The 21,051-nt window shown below is 32.2% G+C and overlaps 3 protein-coding genes, 1 long non-coding RNA gene and 1 other non-coding gene across 7 annotated transcripts; 1 reads left to right on the plus strand and 4 right to left on the minus strand.

Annotated features, from left to right (window-relative positions):
• Positions 1–48: 48 nt before the first annotated feature.
• Positions 49–1,546, plus strand: LOC135793953 (uncharacterized). The gene is made up of 3 exons (XR_010548751.1): positions 49–179; positions 323–1,019; positions 1,188–1,546. It is a non-coding gene; the product is annotated as an uncharacterized lncRNA (long non-coding RNA).
• Klp54D (Kinesin-like protein at 54D) lies at positions 264–12,052 on the minus strand. Of its 2 annotated transcripts, none has more exons than XM_065305069.1 (15): positions 11,802–12,052; positions 10,952–11,259; positions 3,810–3,905; positions 3,619–3,697; positions 3,348–3,569; positions 2,948–3,279; positions 2,696–2,883; positions 2,427–2,545; positions 2,258–2,362; positions 2,077–2,203; positions 1,538–1,757; positions 1,196–1,292; positions 1,074–1,135; positions 884–1,024; positions 264–494 (listed from the first exon to the last, which is right to left on the minus strand). In XM_065305069.1, exons 2-15 carry the CDS (start codon positions 11,233–11,235, stop codon positions 362–364), a joined length of 2,205 nt encoding a protein of 734 aa, XP_065161141.1. In that variant the 5' UTR covers positions 11,236–11,259; positions 11,802–12,052; the 3' UTR covers positions 264–361. The 2 variants fall into 2 exon arrangements, with proteins under 2 accessions (XP_065161141.1, XP_065161140.1); XM_065305068.1 differs by having other exon boundaries at positions 264–497.
• TRNAR-CCU (transfer RNA arginine (anticodon CCU)) lies at positions 1,835–1,907 on the minus strand. Its single transcript has one exon. It is a non-coding gene; the product is annotated as a tRNA-Arg (tRNA).
• A 3,905-nt stretch (positions 12,053–15,957) lies between the features above and the next one.
• On the minus strand, positions 15,958–16,830 carry LOC135793701 (shematrin-like protein 1). Its single transcript, XM_065304768.1, has 2 exons — positions 16,674–16,830; positions 15,958–16,553 (listed from the first exon to the last, which is right to left on the minus strand). Exons 1-2 carry the CDS (start codon positions 16,728–16,730, stop codon positions 16,149–16,151), a joined length of 462 nt encoding a protein of 153 aa, XP_065160840.1. The 5' UTR covers positions 16,731–16,830; the 3' UTR covers positions 15,958–16,148.
• Positions 16,831–18,206: 1,376 nt separating this feature from the next.
• On the minus strand, positions 18,207–20,818 carry LOC135794298 (chymotrypsin-1-like). 2 transcript variants are annotated; one of them, XM_065305522.1, is made up of 3 exons: positions 20,650–20,818; positions 18,883–19,078; positions 18,207–18,815 (listed from the first exon to the last, which is right to left on the minus strand). In XM_065305522.1, the coding sequence occupies exons 1-3, from the start codon at positions 20,705–20,707 to the stop codon at positions 18,248–18,250; spliced, it is 822 nt and encodes a 273-aa protein (XP_065161594.1). In that variant the 5' UTR covers positions 20,708–20,818; the 3' UTR covers positions 18,207–18,247. The 2 variants fall into 2 exon arrangements, with proteins under 2 accessions (XP_065161594.1, XP_065161595.1); XM_065305523.1 differs by lacking the exon at positions 20,650–20,818 and adding an exon at positions 19,456–19,611.
• Between the last annotated feature and the right edge of the window lie 233 nt (positions 20,819–21,051).

The raw sequence follows: 21,051 nt of genomic DNA on the forward strand, positions 1-21,051 counted from the left end.
ATCACACAGTGTAACAGTGTTGCCGCTGTGCTCACCAAATGAAACAAAAGCGAAGCGTTTGAAAACTTCTAGAACATTCTGCACTTCAACACTATAAATATGCGCTTGGTTTTAAAAAAGAAATCGATCAAGAAAAACGTAAACGCAGCGTCTCGTGGCCGTGGAAAGGAGTTTACAAGGTAATTATCATTTATTATTTACCTGCGAGTATTGCGTGCGTAATATTACGACATCTTTCGTAATATTCGAATAAAACGTGCAGATTTTTGTAAAATTTATTGATATTACACTCAACAAGATTAAATAACACAATATTCTATAGGTTTACGTTGTTTGCCGGCTTGGGAATCAAGATGGCCGCTCATGGCCGATCGAAAATATCATCGTCGTCCTGATCGATGCTGATCGAGCTACCGAACATGTCCTTGTTGCCCATCGAGAAACGCGGCTTATCATCCTCCGGCTGCCGCCATTCGCCCACCGCCCCCGAGACGCTGCTTTAAGCATTCGTTTAGTGCTAATACTACAACTTTTACACAGCCCTGCAAATTTATGCCATAGATATTTCCATAACATTAGTCAATCATTATCGGTGTTCATTAATCCCAAATCGCAGAATTAATTTCCGGTTGGCAGCGGTGTGGTAAGAGATTAGAGTAAATGTGACAAACACAAACACACACACATTGATAAAAACAAACGACAATAAACAGATTAAACACGCAAAACAAAGTTACGGAAATATCCATACGATATGACTCGTTTTCGTAAGCACATATGGTTTCTGAATCTAATGAGCAAACCGCAAAATTGGTCATAGTTAAATTTGCGTCGCTGAGCTTTGGATCTATCACTTTGACATGACCTTGAATGCACTACTTACTCGATGTGTTGCATGCGCGCACGATGATCGGATGATTTCCCACCGTCCGAACCGGAACTCTTCGCTCGAATGGCGGTGTTGGATCCAGGCCTGCCGTCCCACGAATTGTGCCTTCGATGGGCGCTCATTTTCTCAGGTATACTACACAAATCATTAAATTATAAACAATTTACTTAAAATTATTACATACCTGTCGCCTATACGACGTTTATCAAGTTCTTTCTGGATTGATTCAGGTATTCCATTGGTTTCCTAAAGAAAAATTATATAAATATTACATAAATAAGTATTTATGTATGTTTAGTTGCCTACTTTGTGGTCAATTGGGTTGGTCCACACGTTACTAGCACCGGTGCGTTGATGGCTGCCTATTTCTGCACTGATGGCTCCGGTTTGTATCAGCGGCGACCTAACGCAAGCCCTAGAATGAACTCCACTTGAATGGGACAGCAGATTAGCTCATCACAAACAAGCGTTTGAAATTAGAAGGCACTTGGAGCATTTAAACATTGCGTTTTGCATTTCTATGTTTATTTCTCGCAATAGCAGAGATTTTATTATGTGCGTGACAGTGCAATATAACCAAAAAGCTGTCAAAATGGTCCAGGAACCTTCTACTACTCCTGTAACATAGGCAACTTAAAATACACTTACGAATTGACATCTTCCAGCTTTTTAAGTAGGCGTTCATTTTCTCGCGAGACTATTTCATGTTCTCTTAACAACGCATCACGTGACGCGAATAATTCTTCATTATCTTTATGTAGAGCTTCGTTTTCTTGCACGTAGACTCTGATGAGTTCGACAAGTTGCGGACCTTCTAGTTGTGCAAGACGATCGGGATTAACATCTTCGGGACTTAATATCGGACGACCTGATATAAAATCATATTTAATTAATTATTTATTTATGGTAGGTGAAAATAAACTATAAAAAAAGTTAACCGCGTTGTACCTCTGGTGGGACTCGAACCCACAATCCTCGGCTTAGGAGGCCGATGCCTTATCCATTGGGCCACAGAGGCGCTTGCAATATCGCCGCACGCGCACTAAGTCTCAACGACGACTTTACGTAAACACGTTTAGATACGAGGTCGTTGAAACACTACGCATGCGCATGCAACTTACGCATTGCGACACTCAGTAGGCGGATGCGGATGTGTATAAATAGTAAACACGTAAAAAAAAACTCACCGGTGACGCTCGTTTCGCTAAAACTACTTGATTTGTAGCCATTTAGAGCGGATCGCAAGTGTTCATTCTCGGTCTGCAGTGCGTTCACTTCACGTTTCAAACTTAGAATCAACGCTTCCCGTGGATCCTATAATTTAATATAATATTATTTAATGTAGGCAACCAAAATCACATTTTTTACCATCAAAACCACCGGTTTGGTTCGGATTTTCTTCGCGCGAGCTGCATATCGAAGCGTATTGATACTCTCTGCGTAGTTATACTTTGCGGGTGAAATGCAAGCGATCTGTAATCGATTGATTGCGTTTAAAAATTAATTATTCAATTACGTGTTAAATTATAGCACTTGCCATCAACGTGACGCCATTCCCAGCTAACGAATCAGCGAGGAGTTTTGTTAACTTTGAATCTCTGTAGGGGATGTGTTTGTCTTTACGTTTTGGGTCACTTAGTGAAGCAATGCAGTAGCCTGAGAAGTAAAAACATGATCAATAGATCAATTATCGGTGGAAATTGCTTGACCCGAATCAGTCAAGTGGAAAACTCAGAAATCAGAAATCAGAACAAAACGGATAAGGTCAATACTATTTTTGTATTGGAGACTTAATTGAACACTCACCTAGAACCATCAAACTTTTATTGATGTTGTTTGCTTCTTCGAGGGTTTTTCCTTCGCTTTGCGTCTTTTTTGTCATTTCACTGCCTGCTAAATCAACGAAGTTTAATTTTCCCGAGCGGGAGATGAAGACGCCATTTTCCGCCGGTTGCTCAGAGGTTATGTAGACGGATAATATCGTGTGACTTCGACTAAACACACAAATTTTATGTTTTTTTAATTTTTATTAACTTAAGTAATAATTTGAGGTTATACCTTGAGGTGTCGTTCATGTTGTGGCTGCCTACTGAACGATTCCGCATTCCTTCCTCGAGGACAGCGATTAAATCGTCTAATTCTTCGCAATCTACCGTGAATAGATTCTCGACGAAAAACCCACGCGCTTTTTTACTCCATCTGACGGCGAGGGGTTTACGTACACTGCCTGGGTTTAATAAATCGATGACTTTTTCGTTGTAGATTTCCAAAAAACTTGCTTTAAGCACAAAATGCATCTCGGGTTTGGCTTTTATCAGTTGGAATAGGTATAAGAATGACCGGAAAACCAATCCGTGTTGGTCACTGTACGGAGCAAATTTTTTCCCAAACTAAAAACAATTTTTTTTTAATTTTAATTTTTTTAAGTAAAAACTGTTTTTTAATGTTTTTATATTACCAGTCCGGGTGGACCTGTCAATGTATGCGTTTTCCCACTTCCGGTTTGTCCGTAACAGAACGCTGTACATCTAAAACCTTCCATTGCCATTTCTATCAGGCGTTTTATACCGGAAAACTGCAAAACGTCTTCTTGCGTCGCCGCAGGCTCGAAAACAACGTTGTATGAGAAAAGTTTTGGTTTTTTCTCGCCTCTTGGACCTCCATCATCAACAGCTTCACACTAAATATCGATTTTTAAGTGTTTTTTATGAAAATTGTGAAAAACTTACTAATATTTGGCCATTTCCCGGAAATTGCAACACTGGACGATCTCCACGTTGTTGTTCCTTTGGATTTAAGGGCCTTACTCTTAAAAATCACCCAAAAAGTTTAGAAATTAGGTTAGTTTTACTTTTAATCATGAATAGTTAAGAAATCGTACGATAGGTGGCGTTATATGTACAAAATTTTGAATTTTTACCTTACTACGACATTAATATTATCTTCTCCTTGATTAAAAGTGGAAATAACACGTCGAGTTGTATCTGTTTCATCGAATACATCGATACTTCCGGTGCTGCAACAAAATAACCAATTAATATCTGTTTATTTTAAGCTTATATGTAAATATAACCTAAAAATAACTTCTGTTTATCTATATATTATTTAAAGCGTGTAATTAACTACGATGCTAATTTACCATCCAGGGGTGAATGTTGGATCGAAGCCCTTTTAATAGACACCACTGGACGCCATTGCTGGTGTCGGCAATAAAAAATTAACGCGACACGCGACTCGCATCATGCAGCAATGGCGTAAACGCAAACATTTACGCTGCAATTGGCGTGTGTGACACGTGAGGAGCAATTGCCTCGTGCAATATTAATGCCCATCGGCGGCCATTTGCTTGTCAATTGTTTCACGACGTGTGCGTGCGGGTAATTATTCAACGCAAATTTCGTGAAAATCAACCACGTACAAGTACAACACCTTTGATATTTGATATTTGGTGAGTTGTGAAATGTCTAGATAGGATTTAACCTCAAATATTTGATTTTTACAGATTTCTACTTTTTTTTTTGAATGTTTGAATAAGTTTTTGTAGGTTAGTGGTTTGTAATGAATATTCTCGAAATGCATAAAGGTATTAAGATATAGTGAGTGATAAAGTGTGGATATAAAGTCAAGGTCAACTTTAGGTGGCCATTAACTGATTGCCGCATAATGCCACAGGTCTGCACTCACAACGACGCAGGAGTCAGATTGCCATCATACCTACACACATGCATAACCTCACTTAACAGCTTTTTGCTTGACTAATGCTGTGTTGTGGTGGTTTCTAGAAATAAGTGCTCATAACTATTGTAAGAATGGGTGGAATGTTCGAATGTGAGGTGGGAATGCTTTTATTATCGTCTGAGTGTGTTTTATGAATTAATGCATGATTTTTTTGTTTTGTGGGTTTACGTTGGCATGCTTTTACCGGGAAATTGTATATTACAGTACTAATTTGACTTTAACACAATCTAGAAGAATTTTCATTAAGAAAAATTGAGTTGTTGAGTAAATTTCGAGAAAATTACGTGTTTTTGATTATGTTTGTGATAAGAAATGAATAATAAGCAAACATTTTGTTGAATTAAGTAAACTTATACTAATTTTCTATTTTTAAGTAGTGGGGAATGAAATACCGGTATTAATACCGGTATTTTTTGTTTCAAAAACCGATATTTTTCAATATGATATTGTTTGTGATATATACCGGTTTACCGATATCTCAATTGCAATATCGATAAACAGATGAGTTAAAACAAATGTCGTAATTGTGAAAACTTCCCAAATCTGCGACACAGCAGTCACTTTAAACTTTAAAGTGCAACAAAAAGGTTCAACTTGGGTTGTCTCAGAAATAATGTTTTCTATTATGCTAAACATTCATCAAATCCGAAAATATCAAATAAATACTTCGACACTGGCAATTAACATTGCAAGATTGACTCATTTACCAATTTTAGAATTAATCTGCAATTAATCAATTATCATTGCATGTTTTTATTTAGCATACTTTCAAAATTGAAAATATTTCTAATTAATTTATTTAATTATTTTATAAATACCGGTATTACCGGTTTTCTAATATTTTTATTAAAAAAATACCGGTATTGAACTCAAAATTTACAATTTTAGCTCACTCCCTATGGCTGAGTAAATATAACATGCTTGGAAATTGCCTAACCCAATTTTTTTACTTATCTTTATTTTTACCATAAATTCTTGTAGTTTCTCTAAATGTCACTTCAGAATTTATTCATAAAAAGACAATAACGAAATGTTGGTGATTAATCATCGATAACTGTCATTGTCCACAATAAAACAAAAGCATTCGGAGAAACAAAATGGACGAGTTTACCCGTGACCTTATAAACATATCAAACTAACTAACCATGAAACTCATAAACCTTATGAAATAAACTGCATAAACCGAATAATTGCCATTTATTACGATATAACTTCCTAGACTGCTAAGTAGTAACTTTTAAAGTTTGTCCATCATGCATACACTAGGATAATGAGCATTTATGACGTCATGTGTGTTATGTAGGCGTCACCTCTATTTTGTGAAGAATTTTTTTATTGCTTTATCAGCCTAATATTACTGTTTTTTTTTTTGGTTACATACTGATGATAGTAATCAATAAATTATTGACAGTGTTCCATATTTCGGAAATAACTTAATAATCAATTAGATAAAATGCTAAATTATTTGATAATAAATTTACTCGTAAAGTAAGTACTTTGGACTTAATGATACTCATTTTTAAATTTTAGATTATGTATTAAATATTGAGTGAAATTGTTAAAATAACTACTTTTAAGTCATTAACTAGAGCATTATAAAAATTACTGCATAGCTGGTTGCATATGAGTACTTAAGCTGATGTTACGAGTATACCACAACTCAAAGCATTGGCAATTTTTTAATTTTAAAATTTTTCTTTAAAAAAAGTATTTTTATTCATATTTCATTATTTTACCAAGAATACAAAGCATTACTTCTTTATTTTTGTTTTATGATCAATAAATTACCAATAATGTCATGATTAAGCATAAATTAATAATGAATTAGATCAAACTGTAGATAAATTTAAAGTGGGCATTAAGTATGAACATATTGACACTAATTTAGATTTTAGTTGATTAAATATTCATTAAAATTGTTAAAATAACAACGTTTTAGTGATTACTAAAACTATCCCTACTAATATTATAAATGCAAAAGTCCTGATGTTTGTTACACTTTCACGCAAAAACTACTTAACCGATCATCATGAAAATTTGTACACATATTCTTAGTGGTCCCCGAATGGTTATTTGTAATGAATATTCTCGAAATGCATAAAGGTATTAAGATATAGTGAGTGATAAAGTGTGGATATAAAGTCAAGGTCAACTTTAGGTGGCCATTAACTGATTGCCGCATAATGCCACAAGTCTGCACTCACAACGACGCAGGAGTCAGATTGTCATCACACCAACACACATGCATAACCTCACTTAACAGCTTTTTCCTTGACTAATACTGTGTTGTGGTGGTTTCGAGAAATAAGTGCTCATAACAATTGTAAGAATGGGTGGAATGTGAGGTGGGAATGGTTTTATTATCGTCTGAGTGTGTTTTATGAATTAATGTATGAGACTTTTTGTTTCGTTGGTTTACGTTTCATGCTTTTACCGGGAAATTGTACATGTGCTAGACTAATTTGACTTTAACACAATCTAGAAGAATTTTCATTAAGAAAAATTGAGTTGTAGAGTAAATTTCTAGAAAATTACGTGTTTTTGATTTTGTTTGTGATAAGAAATGAATAATAAGCAAACATTGTGTTGAAATGAGTAAACTTGATACTAATTTCCAATTTTTAAGTAGTGGGGAATGAAATACCGGTATTAATACCGGTATTTTTTGTTTCACATTATGATATTGTTTGTGATATATACCGTTTACCGATATCTCAATTGCAAATATCAGATAAACAGATGAGTTAAAACAAATGTCGTAATTGTGAAAACTTCCCAAATTCCAGTGACACAGCAGTCACTTTAAACTTTAAAGTGCAACAAAAGGTTCAACTTGGGTTGTCCTCTAGAAATAATGTTTTCTATTATGCTAAACATTCATCAAAATCCGAAAATATCAAATAAATACTTCTGACACTGGCAATTAACATTGCAAGATTGACCTATTTACCAATTTTAGGAATTAATCTGCAATTAATCAATTATCATTGCATGTTTTTATTTAGCATTACTTTCTCAAAATTGAAAATATTTCTAATTAATTTATTTAATTATTTTATAAATACCGGTATTACTGGTTTTCTAATATTTTATTAAAAATACCGGTATTGAACCTGTACTTACAATTTTAGCTCACTCTAAGTGGCTGAGTAAATATAATACGCTTGGAAATTGCCTAACCCAATTTTTTACTTATCTTTGATATTTCTTTACCATAAATTCTTGTAGCTCTTCTAAATGTCACTTCAGAATTTATTCATAAAAAGACAATAAAGAAAAGCTAGTGATTAATCATCGATAACTGTCATTGTCCACAATAAAACAAAAGCATTCGGAGAAACAAAATGGCCGAGTTTACCCATGGCCTTATAAACATATCAAACTAAACTACTATGAAACTAAACAACCCTATGAAATAAACTGCATAAACCGAATAATTGCCATTTATTACAATATAACTTCCTAGACTGCTAAGTAGTAACTTTTAAAGTTTGTCCATCATGAATAAACTGGGATAATGAGCATTTATGACGTCATGTGTGTTACGAGTATGTAGGCGTCACCTCCATTTTGTGAAGAATTTTTTTGTTGCTTTATCAGCACTAATATTACTTTGTGTTTTTTTTTCTTATCTACTGATGATTGTAATCAATAAATTATTGACAATGTTCCATATTTCGGAAATAACTTAATAATCAATTAGATAAAATGCTAAATTATTTGATAATAAATTTACTCGTAAAGTAAGTACTTTGGACTTAATGATGCCCATATTTAGATTTTAGATTATTAAATATTGAGTGAAATTGTTAAAATAACTACGTTTTAGTTATTAACTGAAGCATTATAAAAATTACTGCATAGTTGGTTGCATATGAATACTTAAGCTGATATTACGAGTATACCGCAACTCAAAACATTGGCCACTTTTAAATTTTAAAATTTTTCTTTAAAAAACATTTTTGTTCATATTTTATTATCTTACCAAGAATACAAAGCATTACTTCTTTATTTTTGTTTTATGTTCAATAAATTACTGCTACGTCATGATTACATACCACAATGAATTATGATCAAACTGTAGATAAATTTAAAGGGCATATATGGAACATATTGAGACTAATTTAGATTTTAGTTGATTAAATATTCATTAAAATAGTTAAAATAACAACGTTTCAGTGATTACTAAAATTATCCCTACACATAAATGCAAAAGTCCTTGATGTTTGTTACACTTTCACGCAAAACTACTTAACCGATCATCATGAAAATTTAAAAATAATATATTCTTAGGTGGTCCCCGAATGGTTATAGGCTACTTTTTTATTTAATAAAAAATTATTTTTTAAATAAAAATAAAGGAATTGTTTAGGCAATAATACCTCTGCATCTGGCTATTTGATCACTTTTAACGCTATCTACATTCCAGTAATGAAGTCAAAACCTAAGTACTATAGTACCATCACACTGTATTATCACACTGTATTACCGACAGCTACGTCAACATCAAACTAATTGACTGCTAATTATGGAGACTGTACACTATACTTCCATAGACTATACTTTCAGCCATTTTAAACTGTATTTACTTCATTTACTTTATTTACTATTTATATTCTACTTTTATATTGTTACTTTTCTGTGACTACAGACGCGTACGGAATCTTCATTGTTTTAGATATTCAAGTGAGCGAAGTCATGGGTTAAAACCATAGTAGCATTATAGGCCTGACTGCTTTAGTTACCAAACTAACACTATACCGCAACTTCAAAGTATTAACCATCATTGCATTTAAAAATCAACTTTAAAAAAAATTTATTCATATTTTACTTTAATATAACAAAACATTATTTTTTTCTCATTTTCTAAAAAAAAACTCCAATCACATAATGACATAACAATTACTTTTCTTTTACGTCCCTCATTAATTATTTCTTCATCAGTCTTTAATGGTATTTTCACATTTCACAAAACGACTATAAAAAAATTGAAGGTTGCATATGCATAACTAATGCGTAGTCAATCACTGCCCATCCAATACCTCTGTCTAGATTTTCAACCATCGAATAATTACACTTTTTCAACTTTTTCTTTGTTTTGCCCATATGGTAAATAATAACCTTCGTCCTGTCAACCCAACCTACCTCTACCTATGTCTTTCCATACACACGTCCGCTTAATTTGTTTTCGATAAAATCAATACTCACTTTTTTTTTATTTCTTGTCTATTACCAATCGAAATAAATGCTGAAAAACAATTGCGCTCCTATTTATACACACGCACCGAATCAAATAATCTATTTGTTATAAATTATAAATTAAACAACAAACAAAAAATTTCGTTTCGTGGCCTGAAATACCTCGCAATCATAATTAACTTTCGCTTAACGTTTAATTTAAATAATTCAAGGGTTAAGTCGGACTGGAATTCTTTTCTGTTGACAAACAGACGAAATGTTTTCTAGTCCTTTGATTATTATCATGTTGTCTGATGTACGAGTACACAACATGTCATTCTTCTTTGTATTCTTCAATATATTTATTCTAATTGTCATTGCTCGGCTTACACTCTATTTACTCAGCGTGGAAAATAGAAATATTTCTTTGTATTACTGTGTAAATACGGTAAACATGCTGGAGGAAGACTTGATGTGAAAAACCACTCAAAACAATTGTTCATACAAACAATAACGGATATATTTGTTTCCATATTTCATTTGGATGCGTCAGACTTTGTAATTATCTTGACAGGATTCACCTTGACCGCAAGAAAATTAAATTTATCTTAATTTTTATGTTTTTAAGTTTAAAAATATCGTAAAATTTAGTCTTATGCAAGTTTTTATGCTTTTTAGTGTAAAACTAGTTGCCTACATTAGGAATTTGTGTTTACTTGCAATTTAATCGCAAGAAAATGAATTTAAACGTACTTTTTGTCGTTTTTAGGTTAAAAATACTCGAAAATTTTATTTCTATTCATGTTTTAATGCTTTTTAGAGTAAAACTGGTTGCCTACATTAGGAATTTGTGTTTATTTTCAATTTAATTGAAAGAAAACAAATTTAAATTTAATTTTTGTCTTTTTAGGTTAAAAATACTCGAAAATTTCATTTCTATTCATGTTTTAATGCTTTTTAGTGTAAAACTGGTTGCCTACATTAAAGAATTTGTGTTTATTTTCAATTTAATTGAGAGAAAACGAATTTAAATTTAATTTATGTCTTTTTAGGTTAAAAATAGGCGTAAAATTCATTTCTATGCAATTTTTAATGCTTTCTAGTGTATTATTGGTTGCATACATTAAAAATTTATGATTTACTTACTCGCTGCCACGTGATTGAGGTGTTTTTGCCGGACTACTCCCTCGGGAACTCCGATTACTTGTTGTATTTCGCACAGGACTATTCCCAACACTTCTTGCTTTCGTTGGAGGAGTTTTCTGAGGACTTCTTGCTGGACTACGGCCAGGTGGAGGTCTTCTTACTGCTGGAGGTGTGCTGGCTTTCTTTTTAGCTCCTGGAGGAGTTACAGCTGTTGTCCTGTTAGGACTATTCCCCCTGGACCCCGGAGGGGTTTTGTATAATCTCGTTGGTCTCGTTACCATCATAATTCCAACATCTTGATCTTAAATCTTTAAAAAAAAGACAAAATAGGCAACTTAATATACATTAATATAGATATAGTAACATGGGTTGCATATATTGTGATAATTACTTCTAAACGTTTTGGTATTTTGTGAAATGTGAAATAAAAACTTCCGGAATATTCTTGTTTGAATTTCCGTGTAGTGCGTGTTGCTGTGGGTGAAACATTAATGAAGCCGAATCGTGATGGAAGTGATGAAATCATGGCACGCACGCAAGGGTCAACAATGAATTCGAAACATCTTTAAGGCGCTTTTAATGGTCAAAGTTACGCAAGGTTAGTGCCCTTCATGGCCAAGGGTCAAAACTATCAATATAATCGGAAACGAGAACAAGCAAAGGAAAATTAGGATGAAAATTGACTTGAATTATGTTTGATTAGTTGATAAATTACGAGAAAATCGACAAATTACACATTTAAACAAAAATCAAACATAATTATCTTACGTTTCTAGTATAAAACAACGTATGTGTATTTTTATTTTGTATTTTTGGTTGCCTATAGTTTTAAACGCATAAAATTACTTACTTATTAATTTTTGATTTATGAATGTTAAGCAAACACTTTCAACACTTTGATTTAGTAACTACATATATTTTATTCACTTTTATCCGTCAGTTGTCAATTTTAAGTGTTTCTTTATCCTTTTAAGTCTTGTTTGTCCTTTGTTGTCTTTGCTTTCCTATTTTTTCGTGTTTGTCACTTTTCCCCTATAAGTTTTCACTGCGCGCGTGTCATTGTCAACTTTACTAACGCGATTTCGCGTGCAGGGGTGTTGAATTCACATGGATGACTGACGAACGTGAAAAAATGCCGCCGCCGACGCCGCCGACGCGTCCGCGCGCGTCGCTATGATTCCCGCGCGACGCCAATAATACAAACACACGCCATTCATTCCACTATTCCGCTATTCTTTTCCGATGGCGACGATGATGCTTCAACGAGCTTTCGATTCACCATTTACTAACATACACTTAGTCAATACAATCAAATACAAACATTTTTTATGTGTATTATGCAACCAAATACACAATATAATACAAATAAAAAAGAAAACTTTTATTTACTTAACATTAAAACGTTAAAAACCCAAAAAAACAAAAAAATAAAAAATTTGTTTGAAAAATTTTTCAATACCCAGTAAATCGCCTGACTATGTCCGCCATTTCGTACGCTTATCATCACGCTCGCATCGACACACTCACAACAGAATATTATGTCCTAGTAGTATATTTTGAAGATACCCACGCACGACAACGCGAAACAAATGAATATCGACGCGAACATACTCCAAACTAAACAAAAACAAAAGGAAATGTAATAACAATTACACCACGTGTAGTTTTAATGAAAATTAATCGATTTTCCGTCAATATTATTTCAATTTTTTTGTTTAATGGGGTTTTTATGGTATAATATTAGTGTATCTGATATTTCTGGATCAATTAGTGTCCTTGTGGAATGTCCCACCTACGAAACACCTCATTATTCGACTGGTTATTAATTATTTATGGTGAAATAATAATTGTAGTCAATTTTGGTGGATGATGTGTATGTAAAGTTAGTTTTTCAAGGATTTTATAAGTTTTATTACAGAATTTATTAAATATTTAGTTAAATAATATGTTTAATACTATAATTTGTGAAGTTAGAAGTTGCGCCATCTATTATTGAGGTAATAAATTAATTAATGTATGATTGGTTGCCTATAAGTTGAGATTTTGTGACTTTTATTACAAAAATAGTTAATATTGAGTAAAATAATAAGTTTTTGACAATAATTTCTCTGATTGCAAGTAACGCCACCTATTAGAGAGGTGATAAAGTAGTAAATGCATAATTGATTGCCTATAAGTTATAAAAAATACTTTAAATCATATTTTAACCTAGTTTTATAAAATTCTCAACATAAACATCGATAAACTTCCTTGTTAGTTTTAAAACAATTTCCTCTCTTGTTATCATTATTAAATCACCACGTGTTGTAATTTGTAATCGATTACAATCTGCATAAAACACATAAATTCATAAATAATTAATGAAGATTTTTATATTTCTTAACTGACGCATGCGTAGTTGCTGTTGGTATGTTGATTGAAAGAGAAAACACGTAAATGTAAACAACATGTGCATTTGAAGAACAATTAGTTATTATTAGAAAGGTGGATGTGAGTTGTCGATCAATTTTTCGATCGCAAACAATTTTTTCATTCGTACCACACATTGCGGACTTGCCGTCGTGCGGAGTTGACTGAATGGACGTGGTGTGTAATCATCGTTGCGTTTATAATTAATAATCAAACTGTTTTACAACTTGTTCATTTATGATTGGTATAATGTAGGTAAAGCAAGGTTAAGTATGGGTTTCAGTTGCAAAGTTGCACTTAGTATAAGTAGGAATTAATTAATTTTAATAACTAAAATTTTCTTTTTTTGCATTTCTTGGTTTATTATTTATCAAATTGTTTACGGTAAAATATTAATTTATGTAGAATTTTATTGAGAATAGAATAGTTAAAGATTTGATGTTCTGACATTTATAGTTTTTGAATAATTAATTAAAAAGTAAACAAAAACATGACACAAGAAAGTTTAGTTCGAAGGTTTTTTATGAGTAATTAATTAATTACTTGACAATTAAACACGATAAAATATTTTTTCTTGTTGTTTATGATTTTACATTAAATTTTACACTGATTGATGTAAAATTTGTTTATTTATTAATAATAGTTCAAAAGTTATTAACAAAAACGTTCGAAAATTTTAAAATTTTACAAAATCACGAATAAACTAACAAATTTAAATTAATTTTAATAAAATAAGTAATAAAAACATTAAGAATTTAATTCTGAACAAAAATATGTAAAAATAATAATAATATCACTAATAGTTTTCGAGTTATTATCAAATAATTATCGAAAATCATGACTTGCGCATACAAAAACAGTTACATAATATTTCCAGGGCCTTCAAGTCAAAACTATCACCAAAAATAAAAATCCACACTCAAATGACAAACAAGTTACCAACACGTTTCATTTTTAATTGTTTCTAATTATCCAATCAAATCAATAACGGTAAATAATAAAAATACACACCTCACTTATAAATAAATACCTAACTTCAACACAGACAGTCTACAAAAAAATATTTTAAAAAATATTATCAATCAAACAACAACAAAAACAAAGAAAAAACCGTTACAAAAGTAAAACTAAATTATTTTCGATTATAACTATCCTTCATAATAATATTTATGACATTTTACAATCACTATCACACGATGCATACACTGTATGTGGGTAAATTGGTTAATTAATTAACGCTCGACCTGCATTCAACTTCAAAGTGCAAAACACACATCATTTTCATTCGCGACCACACACAGACTGAGCGTCAGTGGAGTTGACTGAATGGACGTGGTGTGTAATCATCGTTGCGTTTATAATTAATAATCAAACTGTTTGCTAACTTGTTCATTTAAGATTGGTATATTCGTAGGTAAGGTAAGGTTTAAGTATGGGTTTCAGTTGCAAAGTTGCACTTAGGATAAGTAGGAATTAATTAATTTTGATAACTAAAATTTTTTTTTTTTGCATTATCTGGCGTATTATTTATCAAATCGTTTACAGTAAAATATAAATTTATGTAGAATTTTATTGAGAATAGAAAAATGTAAGATTTGATGTTTTGACATTTATAGTTTTTGTATAATTAATTAAAAAGTAAACAAAAACATGACACAAGAAAGTTTGGTTTTCATGTTTTTTAAGAGTAATTAATTAATTACTTGACAATCAAACATGATTAAATATTTTTTTCTTGTAGTTTATGATTTTGCATTAAATTGTACACTGATTGATGTAAAATTTGTTTAATTATTAACAATATTTCAAAAGTTATTAATAAAAACGTCCAAAAATTTTAAAATTTTACTAATTCACGAATAAACTAATAACTGTTAATTAATTATAAATAACTAAACAATAAAAACATTAAGAATTTAATTCTGAACAAAAATATGAAAAAAATATTAATAATATCACTAATAGTTTTCGAGTTATTATCAAATAATTATCGAAAATCATGACTTGCGCATACAAAAACAGTTACATAACATTTCCAGGACCTTCAAGTCAAAACTACCACCAAAAATAAAAATCCACACTCAAATGACAAACAAGTTACCAACACGTTTTATTTTTAATTGTTTCTAATTATCCAATCAAATCAATAACGGTAAATAATAAAAATACACACCTCACTTATAAATAAATACCTAACTTCACCACAGACAGCCTACAAAAAAATCTTTAAAATATATTTTCAGTCAAACAACAACAAAAACAAAGAAAAAGAAAAAACCGTTACAAAAGTAAAACTAAATTATTTTCGATTATAACTATCCTTCATAATAATATTTATGACGTTTTACAATCACTATCACACGATGCATACACTGTATGTGGGTAAATTGGTTAATTAATAATTAACGCTCGACCTGCATTTTCAACTTCAAAGTGCAAAACACCCAACCACACAGACATAAAATACACACATATAAACTGAACGATAACTTTTAATATGTTAATTGGTGCAAGTTTATATGAATGCGCGCGTTGCAATAAACGATATTTGATATTTGATAGAAACATCCAGGAAATACGGAAACAACGAACACACATTATGAGGGTCAAAGTATAATCAAATTTTATTGCTTACTTTCCATTAGAAATAAATGTTTTTATTACATTTTAATATAATATGGTAATAAAACGCCTGAAAGTAGGTTATGTCGCATTATTCCTTTAAAAAAATCAATTTTTCAAAGTAAATCAATCAAATATTCACGTTTTTAACTCAAAAAAGTTAAATTTAAATATAATATCCGTATCCGTAACCAAATGGGTATCCATATCCACCATAACCATATCCGTAGTAAGGATAATCGTATCCGTAACCAAATCCACCGTATCCATGGTATGGATAACCGTAATGGCCGAAGCCACCATAACCTCCATAACCTCCATAACCGCCGTATAATCCGTACGCGCCGTAGCCGTAACCAGCGCCGTATAGTCCACCGTAACCTCCGTAGAGGGCGCCACGTTTAACTGTGCGTTTTACTCCTGTTGAAGGGTCGGATTGTTCATCGGAAACATTTGGGAGTGCAACAACAGGCACACCGGAGTCTAGACCTAAAGGTCGTACACCTTGTTGCACTGGTTGTGCAGTTAAAACTTGTACAAAGGCCAAAAATGCCAAAAAACACAAATTAACCTAAAAATATTCAAAATTAGACTGTCAAATGTCAAAAAACATTAAAATCAGTTAAAATAGTAAATATTATTAATGTTTATACGTATTTTAACTTTAAAACAATGAAAATTGTTGATTTACCTTATAAATTTCCATTTTAAAGCTTATATCACTTAATATAGGCAACTTGTTGATCATACAACACGGCTGTTGTGATTTGTTCTTGATGATGTTGATATGAGCGTCGTGAAATGTTTATATACATGCAATCAAACCACTTTTTGCCCCTCTTACATGTTTCATTTTTCGCTAAAACACGTTGCAGCAAATTGTATCTTTTTACATATAAGTTGTGTACATACATACGTCAAGGTCATCTAGCGAGGAAGGATAGCACTCATGGCACTGGCCTAATGACAATAATAATCATAACAATGATGAGTACGATAGACCCGGTGCCGGCCAAGACGTCTCTATTAAGTTGCGCACAAAAAATTACGCGGTAAAAAGTGATCGCGTGCAGGCACAGCCATTAATATGTAATCATTGCGAAATTCCGGCAGCCAACAATACACATCCATGGGTATTACATGTTTATATTTTGTTTTGTTTAATTTTCGACGTAAATAATTGTTTTAAGCATTGATTAACTTTTACTTGGAAGAATTTTTAATAAAATAATGACGCATGGGCGGAATTCGGGAGGTTCTTTGGCTTGGTGCGGGGTTTTAATGATAATGATTGTTGTTCATGTGATTACCGATTAAATAATCACGTAAATTATACAATGGACAAATATGTGTCAAGAATTTTATCTACTTTGTCATAATTACAGCTTATTACATTAGTGGACAATAAAAACTCATTTTTTTGTTTTTTTAAGTAACGCCATCTATTAACAAATAGTTCTGAAGGCATTTAATAAGTTTTATTGTTATAACTTGCAATAAATTGATAGTTAATCATTAAAAAGCAATAAAATGATTAATTTTCCATTTTAAAAGCAGCGCCATCTGTTATTAAATAGTATTGAAGTGATTTTGCAAATTTTAAGTAACGCCATCTATTAACAAATAGGTCTGAGCGAATTTAATGAGTTTTATTGATATAACCAGCAATAAACAACTGGTTAAACATTAAAAAAACGTCAAAATGATTAATTTTCCATTTTTAAAGCAGCGCCATCTGTTATTAAATAGTTTTGAAGTGATTTTACAAATTTTAAGTAACGCCATCTATTAACAAATAGGTCTGAGGGAATTTTATGAGTTTTATTGATCTAACCTGCAATAAACAGCAGGTTAATCATTAAAAAACAACAAAATGATTAATTTTTCATTTTTAAAGCAGCGCCATCTGTTATTAAATAGTTTTGAAATGATTTTACACGTTTTAAGTAACGCCATCTATTAACAAATAGTTCTGATGGAATTTAATGAGTTTTATTGATTTAACCTGCAATAAACAGCTAGTTAAACATTAAAAAAACAATAAAATTATTAATTTTCCATTTTTAAAGCAGCGCCATCTGTTACCAATTAGTTTTGATGTAATTTTATTAATTTTAATGACATAACCTCCACTAATCCGTTGGTAAAACACAAGTAGACACTAAAATTATTAATTTTCCATTTTTAAAGTAACGCCATCTGTTGTCAAAGAGTTTCAATATAATTTTCCAATTTTTATTGACATAACCTGTAAATTCATGACATTTACACCCTAAAAATCACCCCTGTGCGCTTCTCGATCCACGGCACAAACGCCTGAACTTTCGTATAAATATCCGGCACGCCAGTGGCGCACGGCGTTCCGCGTGAAACAATACCTATTTGTTTACCGCCTGCTATCAGCGGCCCGCCGGAATCACCCACGCACGCGCCCTTTCCCTCCCTAGTCGAAGTACAAATCAACGTGGAGTCATCATCGTTCCTAATCGCCAGAATCAACCCCGGGGGAAACCCGGGTATATTCAAATAATCCTCCCGCTGACATTTCGTCACACGAAGCGTGACACTGTGCAGTGGCGGAACATCTTTTGTATTCTTACGTGCTGATAACAATCCCCAACCAATTAAAGTTGCTTGTGTACCTTCTGGTATAGGAGATGTGTTAAGACGTATTTTTTGTCCTGCGCCGAAGGTTACAGGTTCCTTTAATTCGATTAATGCGATGTCATTGTGTTCTCCGTCGTATTTTTCATGTAGGATTAGATTTTTTGCGTAATAACGAGTGCCACCAGCGTATTTTGTGCTGCCTATAAACACGCGGACGTCGTTTGTTCTGTTGAGTGAAAGTTTCAAAAAATGAAATGTAGGTGGCGCTAGTGGTATTGTTAGTATACAAATACCTTATTTTTTCTAAACAGTGAGCAGCTGTGAGTATCCAACGTGAATGAATAATAGATCCGCCACATAATCGCACTTCGTAGAGGTTTACACGACTGACAACTGATGCCATGAATGGATAACTGTCCCAATTGATGTTTTTACCTCCGATTATTTTCGTCTGGTAGTTGGTATTCACACCAGCAGTGAGAAACAAAACTGTAATGTGTTTGATTTATGTTAGGCAACCAAACATACACTTAAGTTTTAATAAAGTATAAATACAGACGTTTATAGTGATAATTATCTACTTTGATGTGAATTTTATGCTAAATTAGCTTGAAAAACCGTATAAAAATGTTTGTGATGTTAGGAAAATGCGTTGATAAGTAATTAACAGTCAGTTGCATAATTAAGCAACGGGCGTGACTCGACGCAACAATCTTGAGTATCCTGACATTTATTGCGTTTCGATGTAAAAATCCAGTTCGCAGCGCGCCGGAAGCGACAATCCCGCATTCTTACGCCGCCATGTTAGCAGCGCTCGATGGTCATTTGCGAAATTTACGAGTGTACTGCGAGATTTAATTACTACCTGAGTGTGAATTGTGTCCAGAGAGAATTTTTATTGAAATTAAACTTGATTTTAAACATTTTTATTTTAAATTTAAATATTGAGTCTGACTTGGTGGCGGGTTTAACTAGACTAGCGGTAGAATTACTATCACTATCACTATTGTTATTGAACTTAGTTACGAGTAACATATTTAAACGAAGGTTTAAACGAGTATTTAAATGTTTTTGTCGAAATATGTTCCAGTAGGTTAAAATTCAAGTTAAAGACAAAGGCATAACAGAAAACAGTTAAAATTGGTGACGTCAGAGTGCATAAAAGCTTACTTTTAGTGATAAGAATCGTAAATGTTGAGCATAGTTGAAGGATGAGTTGGTTTTGAACAATAAAACATGCAAATAATTAGCATTTCATCACCAGTTTATGAATAATAGCTAATGGTAGTGTATGTAAACAGAGTTTTGTATGAATGCATAGTTGGTTGTGCATACTCATAAATCAAAAAATTCAATAACTTGATAAAATATTGAAAATTATTAGAGTAAGATTAGTAGACTACCTGTTAGAAATAGTCATGTGAGTTATTTAGTGATAAGAGATAAGTAGAAGTGGAAATTACAACTTAGATAAACAATATTTTTAATAATACAAGTACATAATTAAGGAGCTGGAACAAAAAAGTATTGTTACGTGATAAGATAAAGATATTAATCAAAAATACTTGAAATTGATTTTTTAAATGATTATTATCACTATTTATGATATTAATTACACAATTTGTTAATAATAATGTAATCTACAATAACTATTAACATTTTTTCTTATTAATTTCTAGGAATTAAACAAAAATTAAAAAAATGTTATAAATTTTGTTAGAATTTTTGATGCGCATGCGCAGTAGCCGTCAAAACAGATTATAACCTAATATTAATGCTTTTAATATTTTTATTTATATTTATATGCATTTACACATTCACTTTTTCTTTTACTTATATTTCTTGGCATAACCTACACTCGCTTCCAGCATCATCATCGGGGCAGACCCGGCAGACCCGGCCGGTCGGGCCACATTATTTCTCGGGAGTGTTCACGCCGATGGCACGCGCGTGAAATACCGCGGAGTCACGCTCGTCCCGCATTCTTACGCCGCCATGTTAGCAGCGCTCGATGGTCATTTGCGAAATTTACGAGTGTACTGCGAGATTTAATTACTTACTGAGTGTGAATTGTGTCCAGAGAGAATTTTTATTGAAATTAAACTTGATTTTAAACATTTTAAATTTTAATTTTGTTTTGAGTCTGACTTGGTGGCGGGTTTAAACTAGACTAGCGGTAGAATTACTATCACTATCACTATTGTTATTGAACTTAGTTACGAGTAACATATTTCTAAACGAAGGTTTAAACGAGTATTTAAATGTTTTTTGTCGAAATATGTTCCAGTAGGTTAAAAATTCAAGTTAAAGACAGCGATAACAGAAAAACAGTTAAAATTGTGACGTCAGGAGTGCATGTGCTTTGTTTTAGTGATAAGAATCGTAAATGTTGAGCATAGTTGAAGGATGAGTTGGTTTTTGAACAATAAACATAAATAATTAGCATTTTATTTACTAGTTTA

The sequence above is a fragment of the Atheta coriaria genome, unplaced genomic scaffold (assembly GCF_025399875.1).
Source record: "Atheta coriaria isolate IRGN ID8LTWV9N9 unplaced genomic scaffold, Caltech_Dcor_3.1 hic_scaffold_6_pilon, whole genome shotgun sequence".
Taxonomy (NCBI): Eukaryota; Metazoa; Arthropoda; class Insecta; order Coleoptera; family Staphylinidae; genus Dalotia; species Dalotia coriaria.